We start from the raw sequence: 18,529 nt of genomic DNA, 5'->3' as shown, positions 1-18,529 counted from the left end.
TAATGGAACTGGGAAGACACCAGCCACATGTCATGATGAACAGAGAGTTTGTCTTCAGTGGGAAATTAATTTCCAAAAGCCACCACGACTGATTGAAAGTGGACTGGAGGGAGAGTGAGTGGTTTCTGACCTGGTAGATGAGCGACTCGCTCTTGGCCTTGCCGTTGACGTCGGCGCCCAGCTCCAGCAGGCACTCCGCCATGGCGGTGTCTCCGTCCCTGCAAGCCTTCTCCAGCATGTCATAGTGCAGCTCCGAGTGGCTCCACATCCTGCAGAGCGCCAGGCACGCCGGCCTCCGCAGCTAACACACACACACACACACACACACACACACACACACACACACACACACACACACACACACACACACACACACACACACACACACACACACACACACACACACACACACACACACACACACACACACACACACACACACACACACACACACACACGGATCAGTCTGGGACTGTTTGTCCCACTGATCTTCATGCTGGACTTCTCCTGGTGATCACCAGTCTGAACCCTTCCTGCTGAAACCTTCTCTGGAGCTTTGTAAATCACCAGTTTCACATATTCACAGTAAATTATGCAGCACGTTTGAAACTGGAAGAGATACGCTGTGTGGGAGCAGGGACCATGTGGGTGTATCACCCTCCTGAAAGTACAGCACATGCTTGGAATTTGGCAGCTTCAGCTCTCCACAGACACATTTTACCATGAAACCGCCTCACTTCAGAATGCAGCTGGTTTAAAGATTACAGAAAACCAATAAAGCATTAGAAAGAATCTACCATATTTTACGCACTATAAGGCGCACATAAAAGCCTGTAATTTTCTCAAAATCCAGCAGAGCGCCTTATAATTCGATGCACCTTTTTTGCGGGAATTATGGTAATCACCCTGCTCACATGAGCAAACAACCCCTGCTAGCTAAGCTGCTAAGCTAGCTAGTTTAAACAGAACGGAGCACGGCACGCGGCTGCACAGCCGGCCGACGTGGGGAGCGGCTGGACGCCGGGCGGCAGCCTGCACGCTGCGACTCCGAGAACGGCCGGCCCCGCCCGGCAGCCTGCCGCCGGGACGCCGGAGCGGCCGGCCGGCTGCGGCTGAGCTGTCGGTGGGGGGCTTCACTCAGGAGACGGCCGCTGGCTGAACCCCGGTGACCGAGCGATTAGACCAGTCGTGGCCGCTCTGAGCTGCACATCGTGAAGAGGAGCGATCCTCAGTCAGACTGGCTCTGATATGTCGCTTTACTCACACATTTCAACCGAGAATGTAACCACCCAGACTGCCAGTATGTATTTCACTCATACTATTCTATACATCCTACGCGCCTTAAAATGTGGTGCGCCCCATGTATGATTTTTTTTTTAATAAAAGCCATTCATTGACTGTGCGCCTATTAATCCAGTGAGCCTTATAGTGCTGAAAATACGGTAATAAGATCTGAAAGATTAAACAGAACCAGGTTCTCAATCTTCACCATCTCAGAAATGTCCAGGTCATGATCAGTCGTGTTTCAGCAAATAGACTGTTGCCGTTTCACAGGAAGAAGCCAATGTACAGTTCAGAAGATGTGGTTGGGACACTGTGAAACATGTACGCCTTGAATGTATTAATTTTTCTTCTAAGTGTTAAGTCGCACATGTTTTGAAGCCTGATATCACAAGTTCAGAATATTATTTGAGGCTGTTATAATTCTCTAAAAGCCTATTTTATAACGTAGCTATAGGGCATGATAGGCTGGATTTTGAGAGCTTCATGCAGACACACAGGCTTTTATCACAGCCTGCAACAGAGACAATCAATCACATTATCAATAACTCTTCCTGAACAACATCCAGGCATGCTGCCTCAGTTCAACAGTTTTGATGGTACTGATGGGTTAACATGGCCAGCAACCGACGGAAAGAACCAATCCAGAGACGACTTCCGGGCATAAAATGATGGAACCCAACAGTCACAGTCTCAATTCTCTCACTACACGGATCTAGTGCGGACGGCGTTCGTCAGGACGTGGCGCGGACCGCCGTGAGGGTGTCACTCACGGGGTTGGTGGTGGGGTCGCAGTCATCTCGGAGGCAGCGGAAGATCTCTCTGTCGAAGTCTTCTCGGTGCAGCTCAGCAGCCGCGCCAGAGCAGGCGTCCAGCAGCCTCAGAGCCACCTGAAAACACTGCAACGGGCCACCAGGGTCACCTCAGGCTCACAGCTCTGAACCCTCTACAGAGGGACCGGGACCGGGACCGGGACCGGGACCGGGACCAGCCTGCTGTGACTGGAACACTGACTAGAAGCAGCACTGTGACACAGACACTCTTATTCATGTTCAAGACTCCACTGAACTGACCGTCGTGATTCATCTTTTAAATACAAGAAGACTCCCGCTACCAGGATTCTCAATGGAGAAAGACCCAGACGATGCAGACAGTCCAATGAAAATCCATCTTTACTGAAGCTTTCATTTCTCTTGATGTGATGTAGCTGACTTTAACACTGGACTCTGGGTGCCACACCTAATGCATGAAGACTTTGTAATGAGTCTTTAAAGACATCATTTGGAAACTTTTACTTTAATATTGGAGTCTGCAATATAAAGGCTTGATCTTCTTATTTCTACCCAAATGTGTCTTGTTTAATCTCGTTTCATGGACATGCAGGCCTGTTCCAGATGGAAACTTAAAGCCACAGGCTTCAGAACAACCCGAAACACAAAATGATGGTTTCATATCGTCTCATCGCATCACATAGGGTTATGGTTAGCATTAGCATTAGAGCAGGGTAGAGCAGGGTAGAGCGGGTTAGAGAGGGTTAGAGTGGCTGAGAGAGGAACAGAGGTGGTGAGAGAGGGTTACAGCGGGTTAGAGAGGGTTACAGTGGGTTACAGCGGGTTAGAGAGGGTTACAGTGGGTTACAGCGGGTTAGAGAGGGTTAAAGAGGGTTAAAGAGGGTTATACCCCTCTCCCACTGCAACTAACGGGTTGACCCGTGTCTTCGATCCGCTAACAATCGGCTTAAGCATCCTTTCCCATCGCCTGCAGACCCGGGTCTCACCGCCTGCTGGCGAGCCGCGCCGCTGCGTTTTCCTCCACTGATGGTGTCCCACGTTGATGACATCATCAGCGCGACGGAGCACAAGGAAAGTAAACGATGCAGCGGAACACCGTCCCTGTTACCTGTAGACGGATCTCCTCTTCCCCACGGATCAGGGGAAGCTCTCTGGTCTCGCTCTCTTGCCACTGCTGGGTCGTGTTGAAGGAAATCTCACGCCGTGTCCAGAAATAACTAGCGCGCTAACGTAGCCGCGCGGCGTCAACGTCATCATGTAAGTTCCTGGATGTGTCCCTCCCACTAAAAGCCGGTAGCAGCGACCCGTTAAAAACCCAGGTCGATTGCAGGGTTGAAGGACCCGGGTCTAAAAGCCGATTAAACCCTTTCACACTGCCATGAGGAGCCGGGTGTTAGCGGGTTTAAAGGGGCTTTTGGCCGGTGGGAAAGGGGCTTTAGAGAGGGTCAGAGTGGCTAAGAGAGGGTTAGAGAGGGCTTTAACCCCTCACTGTGCCCCTCTCTAACCTGCTGAAACTCTGTCTAACCTCTTTAACCCACTCTAACCAGCTTTTACCCACTCTGTCCTGCGCTATACCCTGCCAACCTCTCTGACCCGCTCTAATCCTGACCCGCTGTAACTCTGTCTAAACTCTTGAACCCGCTTTAGAGTGGGTTACAGAGGGTTAGAGCAGGTCAGAGAGGGTTGCAGGGGGTTAGAGTGGGCTAGACCGGGTGACAGTGAGTTACAGTAGGTTAGAGAGGCTTGGAGTGACTGACAGTGGGTTAGAGCCGGTTAGATGTGGTTAAAGAGGGTGAGAGCGGGTTGGACAGGGTAAGAGCGGGTTACTGCTGGTTAGAGCGTCCAACAGGAAATGCAGCAGTAGTATTCTGTTGGCAAATTGCATTACGGAAATATTCAGTTGTCCAAGCAGCTGTTTGAACAAGCAGATCCTGCCACGCTCACCTTCAGCAGCATCTCTGTGTCTTCTCTGTGCCGAGTCAGAGAAGACACCAGGACGGACGCCAGAACAGGGACCATCATCCTGGACAGCTTCTTCCTGGTCACCAAGTGGCTGAGCAGGGTCAGACCCCAGAAGTTGATCTCTGCACAGACCAAGACAGCTGCTGAAGGCCGTTCTCACGTCTCACTGTAAAGACTGATGCAGCTGTTGCACCATCAGTGCCCAAACTGATCATTTTCTAAATTATTATCAGCTTCAAAGGAGAAAGTCCTTCAACTTCTTTCAAAAGAAAGGTTATGGCTCTTTCAGGAAGTAATTCTGATCACACATACAGACCTGCCAACCTTGGCGAACTTTTTTGAGTACCACCTGCAGTGCTCTCAACCAACACCCCCCCCCCCCCACACACACACACACACACACACACACACACACACACACACACACACCCACGACGACTTGTCCCATCGGTCTCTGCTCTGCGGATTCCGCACCACACTAATTTACCGGTATTTTTTTTGGCGTGACCAATACAATGTGTGGTGTGACTGCGTGACAACACACCGAAATGCGTGACACTTCAGAGCCCTGCTGCTGCCTCCTGTTGTCAGACATGAGTACTGCATGTCCACATTTCTACCAGCGCTCACAGATGTCTGCAGCTTTTTGCGTAGTTTAATGAGGCGGAGCGTGCCGGCGGATTCTGATGTCAAATTGCGTACCTGCTGCGCAAAATGCGTACAGGTTGGCAGGTCTCCACATACAGGTCATCAGTGAAAAGAATGAAATCAGCTAATTGCTTCACTTGATAAACACACACACACACACAGTGGTGACTTTGTGTCAGATGGTCGTTTTGACATTAAATGAATTGTTGCTTTCTCAAATTAAAGTGTCTCAAAGTCTTTCAGTTTACCTCGCTCCTCTGGGAACATCTGGAGTGTGTGTAGCACTGTGTCAATCGCCCCCTGCTGGCACAGCAAATCCACTGCACCAGAGCAGTCCGCCAGAGATGACAGCACCTTCAAACCACACTGCTGGATGTCAGGGCTGCTGATGAACTACACACACACACACACACACACACACAGACACACAGACACACACACACAAAAGACTGAATAATCTTTTCTGTCTCACCTGTCAGGCTCTCAGTGCTGCTGAGCCATCTAATACAGCCCAGTTTTGATCACAACACCAATGTGGAGGATGTAGATCTGGAGTCAGGCCTGTAGAGGGCGCTGTGTCTTAGCCATGTGAGGAGAGAGAGCACCAGGGCTGGCCAACAGGGATCAAAAATCCTCACTCTAAACGTCTGGTTGGAGCCTCAGCTCCATGCTCAGAAGTGACTGTGGCTTCTGTCACGAACAGACGAAGAGTCGTCCAACGCCAGGCTCTGTGTGACACACTGGTGTCTCTGTCCTTTCGAAAAAATAATGTCCAGGGAGGAATTTTGCTTTTTTGTGGTTATTCTGTCGTATGGGCTCTATGCACAACTCAACCACTTCCTGAACTTCAGGAGGCTCGTTTGCTTCCTGCCTTTCATGATAGGAGGAGCTGATCAATGCAGGTGTGTCTGTTGTGGTTACAGAGGTCAGGGACACCTGGACTAATCAGCTCGTCCTGTCATGAAAGACAGGAAACATGGAGCCTTCTGAAGGTCAGGAAGTGGTGAAGTTGTGCATAGAGTCCACAAGAAGAGCCTCGCCCTGAAAACGAGGATGACAGGAAGGGAGGGGGTTTCCATGGAGATCATACCCTGTTGAGGACTTCCAGGTAGAGCGTGTGGGCGTCTTCCACCACACACTGGTTCTTCAGGACCTTCAGGGACACGTCAGCCATGTCTGGATCCATCACCGACATGCCGTACTCCCTCAGACTGCGGTCTGCACATCACACACCAGGGAGGGCAGGGAAACAGGCAAGGTCGTCACAAGGTCGCCAGTGAGGCAGCTTCACTGACTGACAGACAGAGACAGACAGACAGAGACAGACAGAGACAGACAGACAGACAGAGACAGACAGACAGAGACAGACAGACAGACAGACAGACCGACCCCAGTACCTGGGCACAGGAAGACCATGCTGGCCTGCAGAGCCTCCAGCTGCAGCTCAGCCTGGAAGTTGTGGGCCTTCATGGAGCTGATGATCTGACTCATGACCATGTTCAGCTCATCCAGGCTCACTGTTCTGCCAGTGGAAGCACACCAGGACGTTTCATTCATGAATAAATGAAGTGCTGAGTGGACATAGGCGTGTGTCGCGGGTTTGAGCCCACCTTCCCTGGAAGAGCAGCTTCAACAGTTTACACGCACTGATGGAAACTTCTGCTGAGGTTAAATGTCTCTTCATCATCTCCACCAAGTTAACATGAAGACCACTGGACAGCAGCAGAGAGCGGATTTTTCCTACAAGCAAAGCACATTTTAACTGCAGCACCACCATCAACGTCTGGGGCGTTTCACTCAGTGAGACACTGCCAAAACTTTAGGTTGTTTAACGTAAGCCTGGTTCTCAGAGGAACATTAGTGAGATGTCTCACTATGGGATACGCCCCCAGCGTATGCCCAGAAGCATTACCTCATTACGCCAATCCTGATTGGCTGGTAATCGCGAGGTCCACCGAGGGTGGAGCCGCCTACCCTGAAGCAGCCTGCGTCATCCACGCAGCGTCACTCAGAATAAGCCCAGACCTGCCAACCTTGGCAAAATTTTTGGAGTACCAGTTGCTGGGGCAGTTGTCGACCGGGGGGGGGGGGGGGGTACTGTCAGTTTGAAATTTTAAGTCTTTAATTTGTTTAATGACAAATATTTAACTGATGTTTTTCTGATACACATTACATTGCGGCTGACCTTGCACGTCGTCCCCAGAAAAGAGCTTCAAAATGCTGCTACATGTCCTTTAACTGAGGATTTTATGCTGTGTTTGCGCATGCGTGCGTGTGTTCCATTACTAAAACCTTTATAAAGCCGTCAATACGGTGTTTCAAATGAACTGGTTTCCTTGTTAACTGGTGACTGACTTCCTTTAGCACTTCCTGCTGCTGCTGCTAGTAGCAGCAGATGTTGAAATCAGACTCATAAAAGGTCGGACACGGCTTTTTGTCTGGTTTTTAACATCCATCAGCAACAAGGGACGTGAAAGAAACCCAGTCGCCAGTTAATAGGGAATCAGTTCTTCCAAAACCCCGGCTCCGCTCCGGTTTCGCGACACTCCTCCTCCGCTAGTTAGCTGCTGCATTCAGGTGACTGGAGCAAGCGGCGGAAAACTGAAACTCCGTCATTCACATGAAGGCAGCGGAGACAGCTGGACTCAGGACACTCAGGAGACACGTGAAGGAAGCGAGGACAGTTTGCACAAAGGAACGGCTCTCAGACAGCTGAGAACCGGCTCTCGTCGTTCACTTGAAAGAGCCGTTCAAACGAACGACTCGTTCATTGAACGTCGCAGCTCTACGAGGGTAGCACATGTGTTTCCTCCCGGTTCCATAGCTGCGGCGCACCAGCCTAATTTACCGGTATTTTTTTCAACGTGACAAATACAATGTGTGCCGTGACTGCGTGACAACACATCGAAATGCGTGACACTTCAGAGCCCTGCTGCTGCATTGTGTTGTCAGACATGAGAACGTCCACGGTCCGCATTTATAACAGCGCTCACAGACGTCTGCAGCTTTTTGCGTAGTTTAATGAGGCGGAGCGTACCAGCGTATTTTAATGTCAAATTGCGTACCTGCTACGCAAAATGCGTACAGGTTGGCAGGTCTGTAAGCCCCTCTTCTGGCTTCGCCCAGCAGGGGGGGCTGTCTGGTGAGACATCTCACTCATGCTACTCTGAGAACCGGGTTACCTTCAGTAACCTTAAAGCTATAGTGCGTAACTTTTAAATGTCTATGAACGTCTGTTTTAGCCAAGCCACTACTAGTGGAGATGACAAAATGCAGATTAAGCCGATCGGCTCCTCTAACATGTCGCGGGATTTTTCAATATATATATTTCTTGCTTTGCGTGTCGACCGGCGACATTCCCGCGCTGGCGAGCAGGAAATTACGCATTTTACGTCACAACAAGAAGGGAGGGGGAGGACGCGCAGAGCGTCTCATAGCAACAGGCTCAGCTCAGGCAGAATGAGGAAGCGGCATGGCGGATAATCCAAAGAAACGGCCGAGAAAGAGTCCTGGAGTGGATCCTACCACCAGAAAAAAAGCCTGGACGGTTGGGAGAAGGAAAGTGACCGACGGAGAAGGCAAACTTGTCAGGTACAAATTAGCAGGCACCTTGTCTCCCGTTTGTAATAAGCTATTTGCGTTTCTGTGGCAAAAAAAAAAAAAAAAAAAAAACAAAAACAAAAAAAAAAACAATAATTTCCTCTTTGGAAGAGTCCGTCTTTTTTTCACCAGCTGTCCTTATTCACACACAATAAAAACCGTTTCCAACGGTGATTGGCGCTGTGGAAACGCGAATCACTGTGGCAGATTGGGGGGAGAGGGGGAGGGGGGGAGGAGGGGGAACACCGGGGTGTACGTCATGTGGAAGCGCCGGCTTTATTGTTGTAAGAACGCAGAATTCCGCTAGAGGGCGACCGAAGTTACGCACTATAGCTTTAAGTTCTCATTCATAGCACTCGTTTCGATATCTCACTATGGGATATGGAAACTCAAGTATTGCCAGACATGCTTATCTCGATCAACCACCAGCTCTCAGGAAAGCTCTTTTTTAGAATTGAAAAACTACAGAGCTGTGTCAGTTTGTCAGGGAATCCATCCATCCTCCCTCAGCCACTTATTTGGGACCAGGTCGTAGGGTCAGCAGTTCATGCATGGACGCCCAGACTTCCCTGACCCCAGACTCTTCCTCCAGCCCTTCTGTGAGGATCCCAAGGCGTTCCCAGGCCAGTTAAGAGAAATAGTCTTTCCAGCCTGTCCTGGGTCGTCCCTGGGGTCTCCTGGTGGGACATGCCCACAACACCTCTTAAGGGAAGCGTCCAGGAGGCGTCCTAAACAGATGCTGAGCCTCCTCAGCTGGCTTCTCTCGATGTGGAGGAGCAGCGGCTCCACTCCGAGCTCCTCCCTGGTGACGTAGCTCCTCCCCCTATCAGCCACCCTACCAGGAAGCTCATTTCAGCTGCTTGTATCCGGATCTTGTCTTTTCGGCCATGACCATAGGTGAGGGTGGGGATGTAGACTGACCGGTAAATCGAGAGCTTCTCCTCTCAGTTCAGCTCCCTCTTCACCATGATAGAATGATACGGCTGCATCACTGCAGACGCTGCACTGATCTGCCTGTTCATCTTATACTCCATCGGCCCCCCACCCGAGAACAAAACCGCAAGACACTTCCTCCTCCACCTTGGGGCAGAGTCTCTACGCCGACCTGGAGAGGGCAGAGCACCTTCTTCCGGTTTGAGGACCATGGCCTTGGATTTGGAGGTGTGGATCCTCATCCCCATCACCATCCTTGGCTGCAAACTGCCACAGTGCATGCCGTAGGTTCAGGCTCCATGAAGCCAACAAAAACGCCATCTGCACAATGCAGAGATGAAATCCTGTGTTTACCCTCAGAGATTGACAGGCAGATCGGTGCAGTGATGCAGTCGTATCGGTCTGTTGCGATGAAGAAGGAGCTGAGCCGAAAAGCTCTAAAACTACGCCCCCACGCTCACCTATGGTCAGCTCTGGGTCATGATTGAAAAGACAAGAAAGAACACTAAAGGACACAGTGAGGAGCCCCCGGGGAAGACCCAGGACACGCTGGACAGACTGTCTCTCGGCTGGCCTGGGAACGACTTGGGATCCTCCCGGAAGAGCTGGAGGAACAGTCTGGGGACAAGGAAGTCTGGACATCCCTACTTAAACTGCTCCGGCAGCGACCGGGTCCTGGATAAGTGGTAGAGGACGGATGGATGGATGAAAACATCTCCAGCAGCCAGCAGGTGCCCCCGTGTGGCAGGCGGCAGGCTCATAATGAGCCGTGCAGGTTGTTTCTGATTGTGGAGGTTCCGCAGAGCCGGACCTCCGCAGCACCGCGGGACACTCACCGCGGTCTCTGATGAGCGTGGCCATCGCACCGGCAGCAGCTGCAAACACGGCGGGAGAGGACGAGTGCAGCAGCATGGCTGCCATCAGCTGACTGTGGAGCGGAGTCCTGAAAAGCAGACGCCTCCACTGTTAAAGGTGACCATGAAGCAGAGGCGACAGGCGGGGACGGCCCTCCCACCTTCCAGTCGGCTCCTCCTCCCAGCAGAGCGCCGCAGCCGGCTGCTGCAGCAGGCTGTGGACGGCCCGGCAGGCCGCCGCCTGCAGGACAGCACAGGGCAGGGGGGCAAGTCAGGGGGGCAGGACGGGGGGGGGGCAGGACGGGGGGGCAAGACGGGGGAGGGGGCACAGCCCTCAAATAAACAAGCTTCACATGTCCACAGACTTGTCAGGGGAATGAGCTGAAACGAAGCCAGTTCTTCATCTGCAGCATTTCAAAATAGAAACTTGTCTTAAAGACAGAAGGCCGGAGCTGTGATGAAGATACAACACAACAAAGGGTGAGGATCTGGCTGAAGTGCTGCTATCAGCAAGTCAAGAAATCCATTACCAGATGGTACAAAGCAGGCCCACCGACTGAGGACGAGCTCTGCCAAAGAGAAACTGGTGATGGAGAAAACTTAAAGTAAGACGACAGGAGACACAGGCACGTTTACAAAGGCCCAAAAGTCCTCCTTTGAATGGGACTGTAGGTGAAGCAGATTGTAAATGTGTCATATAATCTGGTGCTCTACACCGATCCATAATCCGCTGTTTCTCAAACAGCTCCTGACAGCGAAGCAGACTGAACGGGGGGTTATTGGTTCTGCCATGTGTTCCCTCGCATGTAGTGATGTGACGATGTGACAGGAAACAGGAAAGTCAGAAACCAGCAGAAGAACTGGACGGTGGCTGAGAATCACATTTTTAGCAAAAGCCCTGAGAGAACAAACACCGGAGAGGAGAGACGGAGGCAGATCGCTCAGCAGCCAGTTGTTGAAAGAGCTCGGTGGTAGACTACCAGCAGACCGGCGCCCGGTGTTCTGGATTAACTGGTTCCCATGGTAACGAGTGACAGATTTCTGTAAGCACATGCTGGAAACAGCAGATGTAGAATAAGACTCAGAAAACACTCTAAAATGATAAATTCACTCTAACTGTAGAAAACCGATGTTCACTGGAACCACTGCAAGTTTCAGTCGGTTTTCATCATCTGCTGGTCACAAGTTAACACGGACACCAGTTAATCTGAAGCACTGGCTCTCTGAGCAGCGTGTCGTGGAGATGTTTGAACATTATTGACCAGAAAAGCCCCTCACCTTTCAGGGCCTCGGGCAACCAGCTGTCTTTGTGAGGAGCCCAAAAAACTATCTGCAATTAATTACATTAGTCTACACTTGTTTCTTCTCTGCTTGTGAAAAGTTTTTTGCCAAATAGCTGAACTGCATATATGTAGTCTAGATTTTGTCGAGTCCAGATGATATGACAGCGATAGCTCAGTGTGTTCTTCATTCAGAAATGAGGCCTGCTGCTCCACAGGGTGGTGCTGCTCCACAGGGTGGTGCTGCTCCACAGGGTGCTGCTGCTCCACAGGGTGGTGCTGCTCCACAGGGTGGTGCTGCTCCACAGGGTGGTGCTGCTGCTCCACAGGGTGGTGGTGCTGCTCCACAGGGTGGTGCTGCTCCACAGGGTGCTGCTGCTCCACAGGGTGCTGCTGCTCCACAGGGTGGTGCTGCTCCACAGGGTGCTGCTGCTCCACAGGGTGGTGCTGCTCCACAGGGTGGTGCTGCTTCAAGGCTCCGGCTCGTCCAGTCAGCCTCCCCACCCAGTCCCCCCGCAGTACCCACCCAGTCCCCCCCCGGTCCACACTCGGTCCACACTCGGTCCACACTCGGTCCACACTCGGTCCACACCCAGTCCCCACCCATTCCCCACCCAGTCCCCCCAGTCCACACCCAGTCCCCCCAGTCCCCACCCGGTCCCCACTCGGTCCACACTCGGTCCACACTCGGTCCACACTCGGTAACCACCCAGTCCCCCCAGTCCCCACACAGTCCCCCCAGTCCACACTCGGTCCACACTCGGTCCACACCCAGTCCACACCCAGTCCACACCCAGTCCACACCCAGTCCACACCCAGTCCCCCCCCAGTCCACACCCAGTCCCCCCTGTCCACACCCAGTCCCCCCCAGTCCACACCCAGTCCCCCCCCAGTCCACACCCAGTCCCCACCCAGTCCCCACCCAGTCCCCCCCCAGTCCCCACCCAGTCCCCACCCAGTCCCCACCCAGTCCACACCCAGTCCCCCCTGTCCCCCCCCAGTCCACACCCAGTCAGCTCCTTCTCTCCAGCCTGCACTGGTCCTGAAATGCTGCCAACATGCTGCAGTGGCCTTGCTTCCTGAAGCAGAACCCAGGAGAACCTGACTTCAACAAAGCTTGATGTTCTCGTCAGAGGGGGAAACCTCGACATCTTTCCTCATTTCTCCGGTTTTATTCAAAACTGAGCTGTGATTGCTTCAAACCACAGCGTCAGATCTCCCAGTAAAGACTTAAAGAAGAGCAGGCTGCAGGGCCTGGAGAAGGAGGACTGGCCTGAACGGCAGGATCCGCAGCGTGAGTCTCCAGTGCCGAGCAGCAGTCCCCCATCCAGCACAGACCCAGGTCCTGGACCTCGTCCCTGCCCCGGTTCTCCTCCTCCTCTCCGTCCTCCAGACCCTGCTCGGCCACCACTCTGTTCTGCACCACGGCGGCGGCTGAAAGCAAAGGTTCCCGTCTCACTCCTCAGCGTGGACACACACACGGAAGTGGACCTGCAGAGTGTGTGTCCTCACTGAGGCGGCCCAGGCAGGACAGGGCGGCGGCCTGCAGCACGGCGTTGCTGGGAAACGCCCGGCAGGCTCTCAGTGCGGCCTGGGGAACGCCATTCACCACCAGGATGCTGTAGTAACTCTCTGCAAAGAACAAGCGAAAAGTCATCAGCCTCCATCTGCTGCCTGAACGGAGACCCAGACAGGCAGCCGCACCAGCGCCAAACACCAAGAAGACACCAGCGACTCGATGATGGCTGCTGGAACCAACAGCATGAAGCCATTCGCTTCCTGAATGTGGAGGGGAGGTGGGCTGGGCTTCCTTCAATCGATGGATTTTAGGAACGTGGAACATTTGGTTCATGATTTAGTGCGGAAATGGCTTTTTTTTTTCCAGAGTTTGATCTCATGTGTTTCTTCCAGAAGGGTTTCAGACGTGGAGCATTTACAGCGTCGCTTTCAGTCACTTCTCTTCAGTTCCTGACTGCCGCTGTCTGATGCTGGAATAAGGGAAGGGAAATGATCCCCGTTACTCAAACTAAAGAGGCTTCAACAGCTGACCAAAGGTCATAAATGTCAATGTCTGTTAAGATGTCAGTGAAGCAGGTCAACCAAAACGGGAGAAAACAAGTTTGACATCAAACAGCTTCCATAAGTCTACCCCAGAATAACTGTGGCGACAGACATACCTTCACACCATCAAGCATGGCGTGAATGAACGACCCAACTGTCGGCCACTTTCAGTTTTGTGGAAAAACAAGCACCATATAACACCAATGCATTACCATGGAGATTACAGACTAACAGCTGATTCTATCTGAATTAGATCAAAATATCCATTGAAATGAAATTATTCTCACTTTAAAAAAACTTCATAAGCTATCAGTTCTGTATGATTTCCCTAAAAACGGCTTTAATAAAACCTAAACTGCTTTTAAATTCATTCATTTGATGGTAGATGGAGCGAGGACGGACATAAGCTCTGTCAAACAAACAAACAAAAAAAAGCAAACAGATCTGTCATCATGAAACAAGCATGAAAATAACCTGACTTACAACGACCCAGCTTCATCCTACAGAACTCTGAGTTCTTCATCTAAACCTACAACTTGTCCCAACTAGACTGTTCAGATCAGCCACAACAACTGGACAAAAAGTCTTCAGCTGGTTTAAAACGCTGCAGCACGAGTTCTGAGGAGAACCAGCAGGAGAACACATCAGAACAATATGAGCTTCTCTTCACTGGCTTCCTGTTAAATCTACAGTAGAATTTAAAATCCTCCTCTGAGCCTGTTTCTGCAGGTTTCTTCCTTTGGAGAGTTTTTTCTTTCCCGAGTCTCTCCAGCTTGCTCATGCAGCAGTAGTGTCCTGATGCATCTGTGGTGAATACTAAACTATCCACAAAGCTGCCCTAGGAGCTAGAATGCTGTGGGAAGTACGGTGCACTGAGCCCTGTCCTCTAATGTCTGAATGTTCTTCCCTTTAGTCCGTTCATTGCTTTTCACCTGCTGTCCCCCCCTTCGAGGGGGAGTCTTCTCCAGTTTCAGTTGCTGACTCCACTATTACGAAGGCCTACGAACAAGCTCCGTCCGGACCGGGAGGACACCCCTGTCGGTCCTGCCCGTGGACTGGCTTCGGTTCTACTGCTGGGATCCGAGCTTCTTGTGCTGGACCGTCCAACGGACTGTCCTCAACATAGTCCTCGGCTTTACTTCTTGTTGTCTCATGCTAGCTGTTGCCAAAGCTGTCCGTCCCTGGGAGAGGGATCCCTCCATACTGTGGTTCTCCCCAAGATCTCTTCTTCTCCCACTGGGTTTTTGGAGTTTTTTCTTGCCGGATGTGAGGGTCTAAGGCGGTGGTTGCTTCGTTTTGTCTCCTTACTGTGAATTTGACATATTAACATTATGCTTATTCACTGTTTTTATTTTTACCAACCAATGTAACATCTTGAAGCCTCTGAGGCAGCTGTTGTTGTGATACTGGGCTGTACAAAAATACATTGATTGATTGATTGATTGAATTGGTGTTATATAAATAAACTTGACTATAATGCTGCTGAGGAACTTCACCCCCATGGCTGATTGAAGTGTATGGGTCTTTTATGTTCTATAGAGGATGCCGTTGAATTCCCAGCAGGCCACTGGTACCTGCTGGTACATGACAGGCCATTCTTGGAGGAAACATGCATGACAGCTACAAAGTTCTTCGACATTCTTATGAAACATCTGATACTTTACTGGGAAGACTGTCTCTCTGGTCTGACCTGAAGTCAGCCTCTGGAGCAGGCAGCAGGCCGTCTCCTGGATGTCCTCCACCTCGGGAAAGGTGTCCATGGTGGAGACGATGAGGCTGTAGCACCGGGTGCCTCCTGACATCAACACTTCCACGTTACTGCCTGCAGAAAGTGGCAAAGCTTGAGAACTGCATCCTAACCAGAACGCTGAACCCTGATCATGTAAATAACTTCATGTTCAATGCTCGGCCTATTGATGAAGACTCTAGGCAAAGAAAGAAAGAGGAAAAAACAAGCAGAATACACATCAGGTCTCAAAATGAGAGCAACGCTGACAAGCATTCAAGAAACAAAACCATGAATGAGCTCAATCACGGATTTGTGCAGGACAGAGTGGAAACGAAAAAACATGCCTGGAACTTGATCAGTTCCACTCAGAGAATGTTCATTATGAAACGTCCCCCCTTCAGCTCAGGGTCTGGCTCACTTACCAGGACCGGCGAGGGGGAGCAGTACTTTAAATCCCTGGAGGAGCAGCTCTGCGTTGTCTGGAAACCTCTGAAGAGCTGCGAGGACCACAGCATGATCCTGGTTCTCCACGAACTCCAGCAGATGGCTATCACTCACTGGAACCACCGAGGCCCAGCATCATGGACCAGGAGAGAGGAGAACATTCACAACCACCAAGCTGCTGTTACTGAGCTATTTCTAGCTTCTCAATACCCTCTCTATTTCTAATTCATCTGTCTTCTAAATCTCTATTTTCTATTGTTGCACTGCTCCACCGAAACAAATTCACTGTGTGGTGTAACCGGATTCTGATTCTGACATTAGAAAACCCACCTCGTCACGCCCCCGTCGTGCAGACCAGACTTCCTGTGAGCGGTCTGAGGGAGGAGGCACGCTGCCCGAGCTCCCCGACATAAATAACTTCCACTTGGTCCACTGCCTGTTTGAATCTTCGCATACAACTATCTGCTTTAGTGTGTTTGCAACTGCAACCTCGGACAATGAGGGAAGAAAGAAGAGCAGGAACAACGGGAGGATCCAGCTAACCTCACGATGAAGCTAGCGTAGCACAAAACGGAACTTTTGGCCGAGATAAGGGACACCTCCACACGATGCGAAGCTAAGCTGAACAGCGTTCAGACCGCAGTTGATGATCACGAACATCGCATTTTTCAATTTGTCTAATTAGACTTGTTGATAGTCTGCGCTGCAAGTTTATGTTGCAGCATGTACGACTGTGGGTGTGTGTGGATTCAAGTGCGATTGTACATGCATGCGTATTGGTATATATATATATATATATATATATATATATATATATATATATATATATATATATACATACATATATACATACATACATATATATATACATACATATATATATATACACGTTTATAGAGAGATTTTCTTTTGCCTTCTGCAGTAGCTTTACCTTTTTTTTTTTTTTCCTTCTAAAAGACTGAGTGACCACATTTCCATATGCCTTAAAATATTAAAATATGGGAGCTGGACTTCGACTGGAGAGGGAAGCTGCTGGTACGATCACCAATGTGCGATGGACACGCGTTTCCTTTTTTTGGGGCGTTTTTTGTAGGCCATTGTTCCTTGTGTTTCGTTTTATGTCTGTCTGTATGTGGGTTCTTGTTTTTCCCCGTCCTCTCCTATTTTTATCCCCCAGTTTTCTTCTCACAGATCGGTTATGCCGCTCTTGCTTGTCCAGTCTCCCAGCTGGACACACCGACCCTGTGTGCTTATTAAGCCTCCTCACTGAGGTTTGATATCTGTAGGCAGGAATATACCCCTTAAGCAGTGATACCTGCAACAGATCAGAGTTGTTCTCGTTAACGATGACAACAAAAATATTTCGTCAATGCCTCTTTTTTCCACGACTAAACGAAACGTGACGAGCTAAAAATACCTCTTTAAAGACGGAAATGTGACGAGACGTATCTGTTGTTTCGTTAACGAGATGAGACGAGACGACAATGTCAGTGTTTTGACTAAAACTAAATTAAAGACTAAGACTGGAGTTATGTGGGACCTCCTGGGGGTCCTGGTCAGCAGTCTGGCAGCAGCGTTTTGGACCACTTGCAGGCGATCCAGAGACGCTTTGCTGACGGAGGTAAACCGCGAGTTGCAGTAATCCAGGTGTGATGATACAAACGCATGGATTAGCATCTCCATCTCAGCTTGAGAGACAACGGGCCTCAGTCTGGCTGTTCCTCAACTGAATAAAGCAAGAACGGATCAGAAGTTTCACATGTTGATCCAGAGTCAGAGCCTGATCTACAGTGACACCTAGAATTTTAACAGAAGATTTAATCACGGAGGTATGGAGACCTAAACCATTTATGATCCTAGGGACAAGACTTGGAGGAGCAGAGATAAGAAATTCAGTTTTATCAGAATTTAGCTGCAGAAAATTATTAGCCATCCAGTGTTTTATCGCCGTCACACACTCACTTAGAGCTGACAGGGAGGCAATGTTGCGGGGTGTGAAGGAAAAATAAAGCTGGATATCATCAGCATAGCAGTGATAACAGACACCTTTAAACTGATTAATTATTTGCCCAAGAGGCACAATGACAATTGCTGTCATAGTGTTCTGAAGTATTTGTTGTTTGGAGTTCACAGCAGCGCCTCCTTCAATCCAGCAGAGGGCGCATTGTGATTGTTAGATGCAGAGTGCAGTGTGAAGCACAGAGAAGAAGAATGCAAAAATGGAATCCCAGAGTTACGAGTTGTGTTGGTTATGATCGATTCATTAAAAGAGAAGCGATGCAATTTCATGTTAAAAAAAAGCCAACAGGCGGGAAGGACCTGCTTATATGACACCTAAACTGGCGGAGATTCCATCTCAATCGGTCCCCGCCGCCTTTTTATAGGGAATTTCGCGCCCTGACAGGCGCTATAATCTTAAACTTGAGAAGCTGAGATGCTTGATGGCTCGATCATTGAAGAAGTTTCATGTAATATGGGATCCTCTTGTAAAATACATTTATTCCTTAAAAGAATACTCCGAAGATTTTGGACCCACGCCCTATCCCTGTCATTTACAAAGTGAGATAAGCCCATAAATACCTTTTTTGTGTCCGTTCGTCCAGTGCCTGGCTAACAGCTGTTAGCATCGCAGTTAGCTTAGCTCAACTACGGCAGGTGAAGAGGAGACAGAGCCAGACTGAGAAAGTGGACATAATCCTCCTTCCAGTGGTCCAGGGGACGGTGTATTAGCACGCAAAGTAAATCCAAATGGTTATAAAACTTTTTAAAAGACGTGTTTTCTTTTTCAATCCCTTAAAATAATGTTTTGACACACACAGACCTGCACAAGCATAGTGCGCTGCGGAAGGATATACCGGCGCACAGCGGCTGAGTCTATGCTTCTACTGCTGTGCTCCGGTATATCCTTCCGCGGAGCACTCGCACTCGCTCCGCTCCTCTATTTTC

General features: G+C 50.1%; 1 protein-coding gene across 4 annotated transcripts in view; it reads right to left on the bottom strand.

The window, feature by feature from the left end:
- Positions 1-18,529, bottom strand: part of lrrk2 (leucine-rich repeat kinase 2) — a 178,063-nt gene that overhangs the window by 138,592 nt on the left and 20,942 nt on the right. For 3 of the 4 annotated variants that reach the window (XM_030095652.1, XM_030095654.1, XM_030095653.1), the window contains exons 6-18: positions 15,562-15,696; positions 15,101-15,232; positions 12,862-12,981; positions 12,623-12,783; positions 10,231-10,310; positions 10,052-10,158; positions 6,293-6,422; positions 6,080-6,204; positions 5,773-5,900; positions 4,931-5,075; positions 4,017-4,156; positions 2,055-2,180; positions 131-301 (exon numbers count right to left, since the gene is read on the bottom strand). In XM_030095652.1, coding sequence (XP_029951512.1) covers positions 131-301; positions 2,055-2,180; positions 4,017-4,156; positions 4,931-5,075; positions 5,773-5,900; positions 6,080-6,204; positions 6,293-6,422; positions 10,052-10,158; positions 10,231-10,310; positions 12,623-12,783; positions 12,862-12,981; positions 15,101-15,232; positions 15,562-15,696 — 1,700 coding nt within the window. Of the gene's footprint in view, positions 1-130; positions 302-2,054; positions 2,181-4,016; positions 4,157-4,930; positions 5,076-5,772; positions 5,901-6,079; positions 6,205-6,292; positions 6,423-10,051; positions 10,159-10,230; positions 10,311-12,622; positions 12,784-12,861; positions 12,982-15,100; positions 15,233-15,561; positions 15,697-18,529 lie in introns of those variants that run through there. The other variant, XM_030095655.1, reaches the window with a different exon arrangement.

The sequence above is a fragment of the Salarias fasciatus genome, chromosome 7 (assembly GCF_902148845.1).
Source record: "Salarias fasciatus chromosome 7, fSalaFa1.1, whole genome shotgun sequence".
In the NCBI taxonomy this organism is placed as follows: Eukaryota; Metazoa; Chordata; class Actinopteri; order Blenniiformes; family Blenniidae; genus Salarias; species Salarias fasciatus.
Note: the sequence above shows the minus strand (reverse complement) of the source record. Positions and strands in the feature narration are given on the sequence as shown.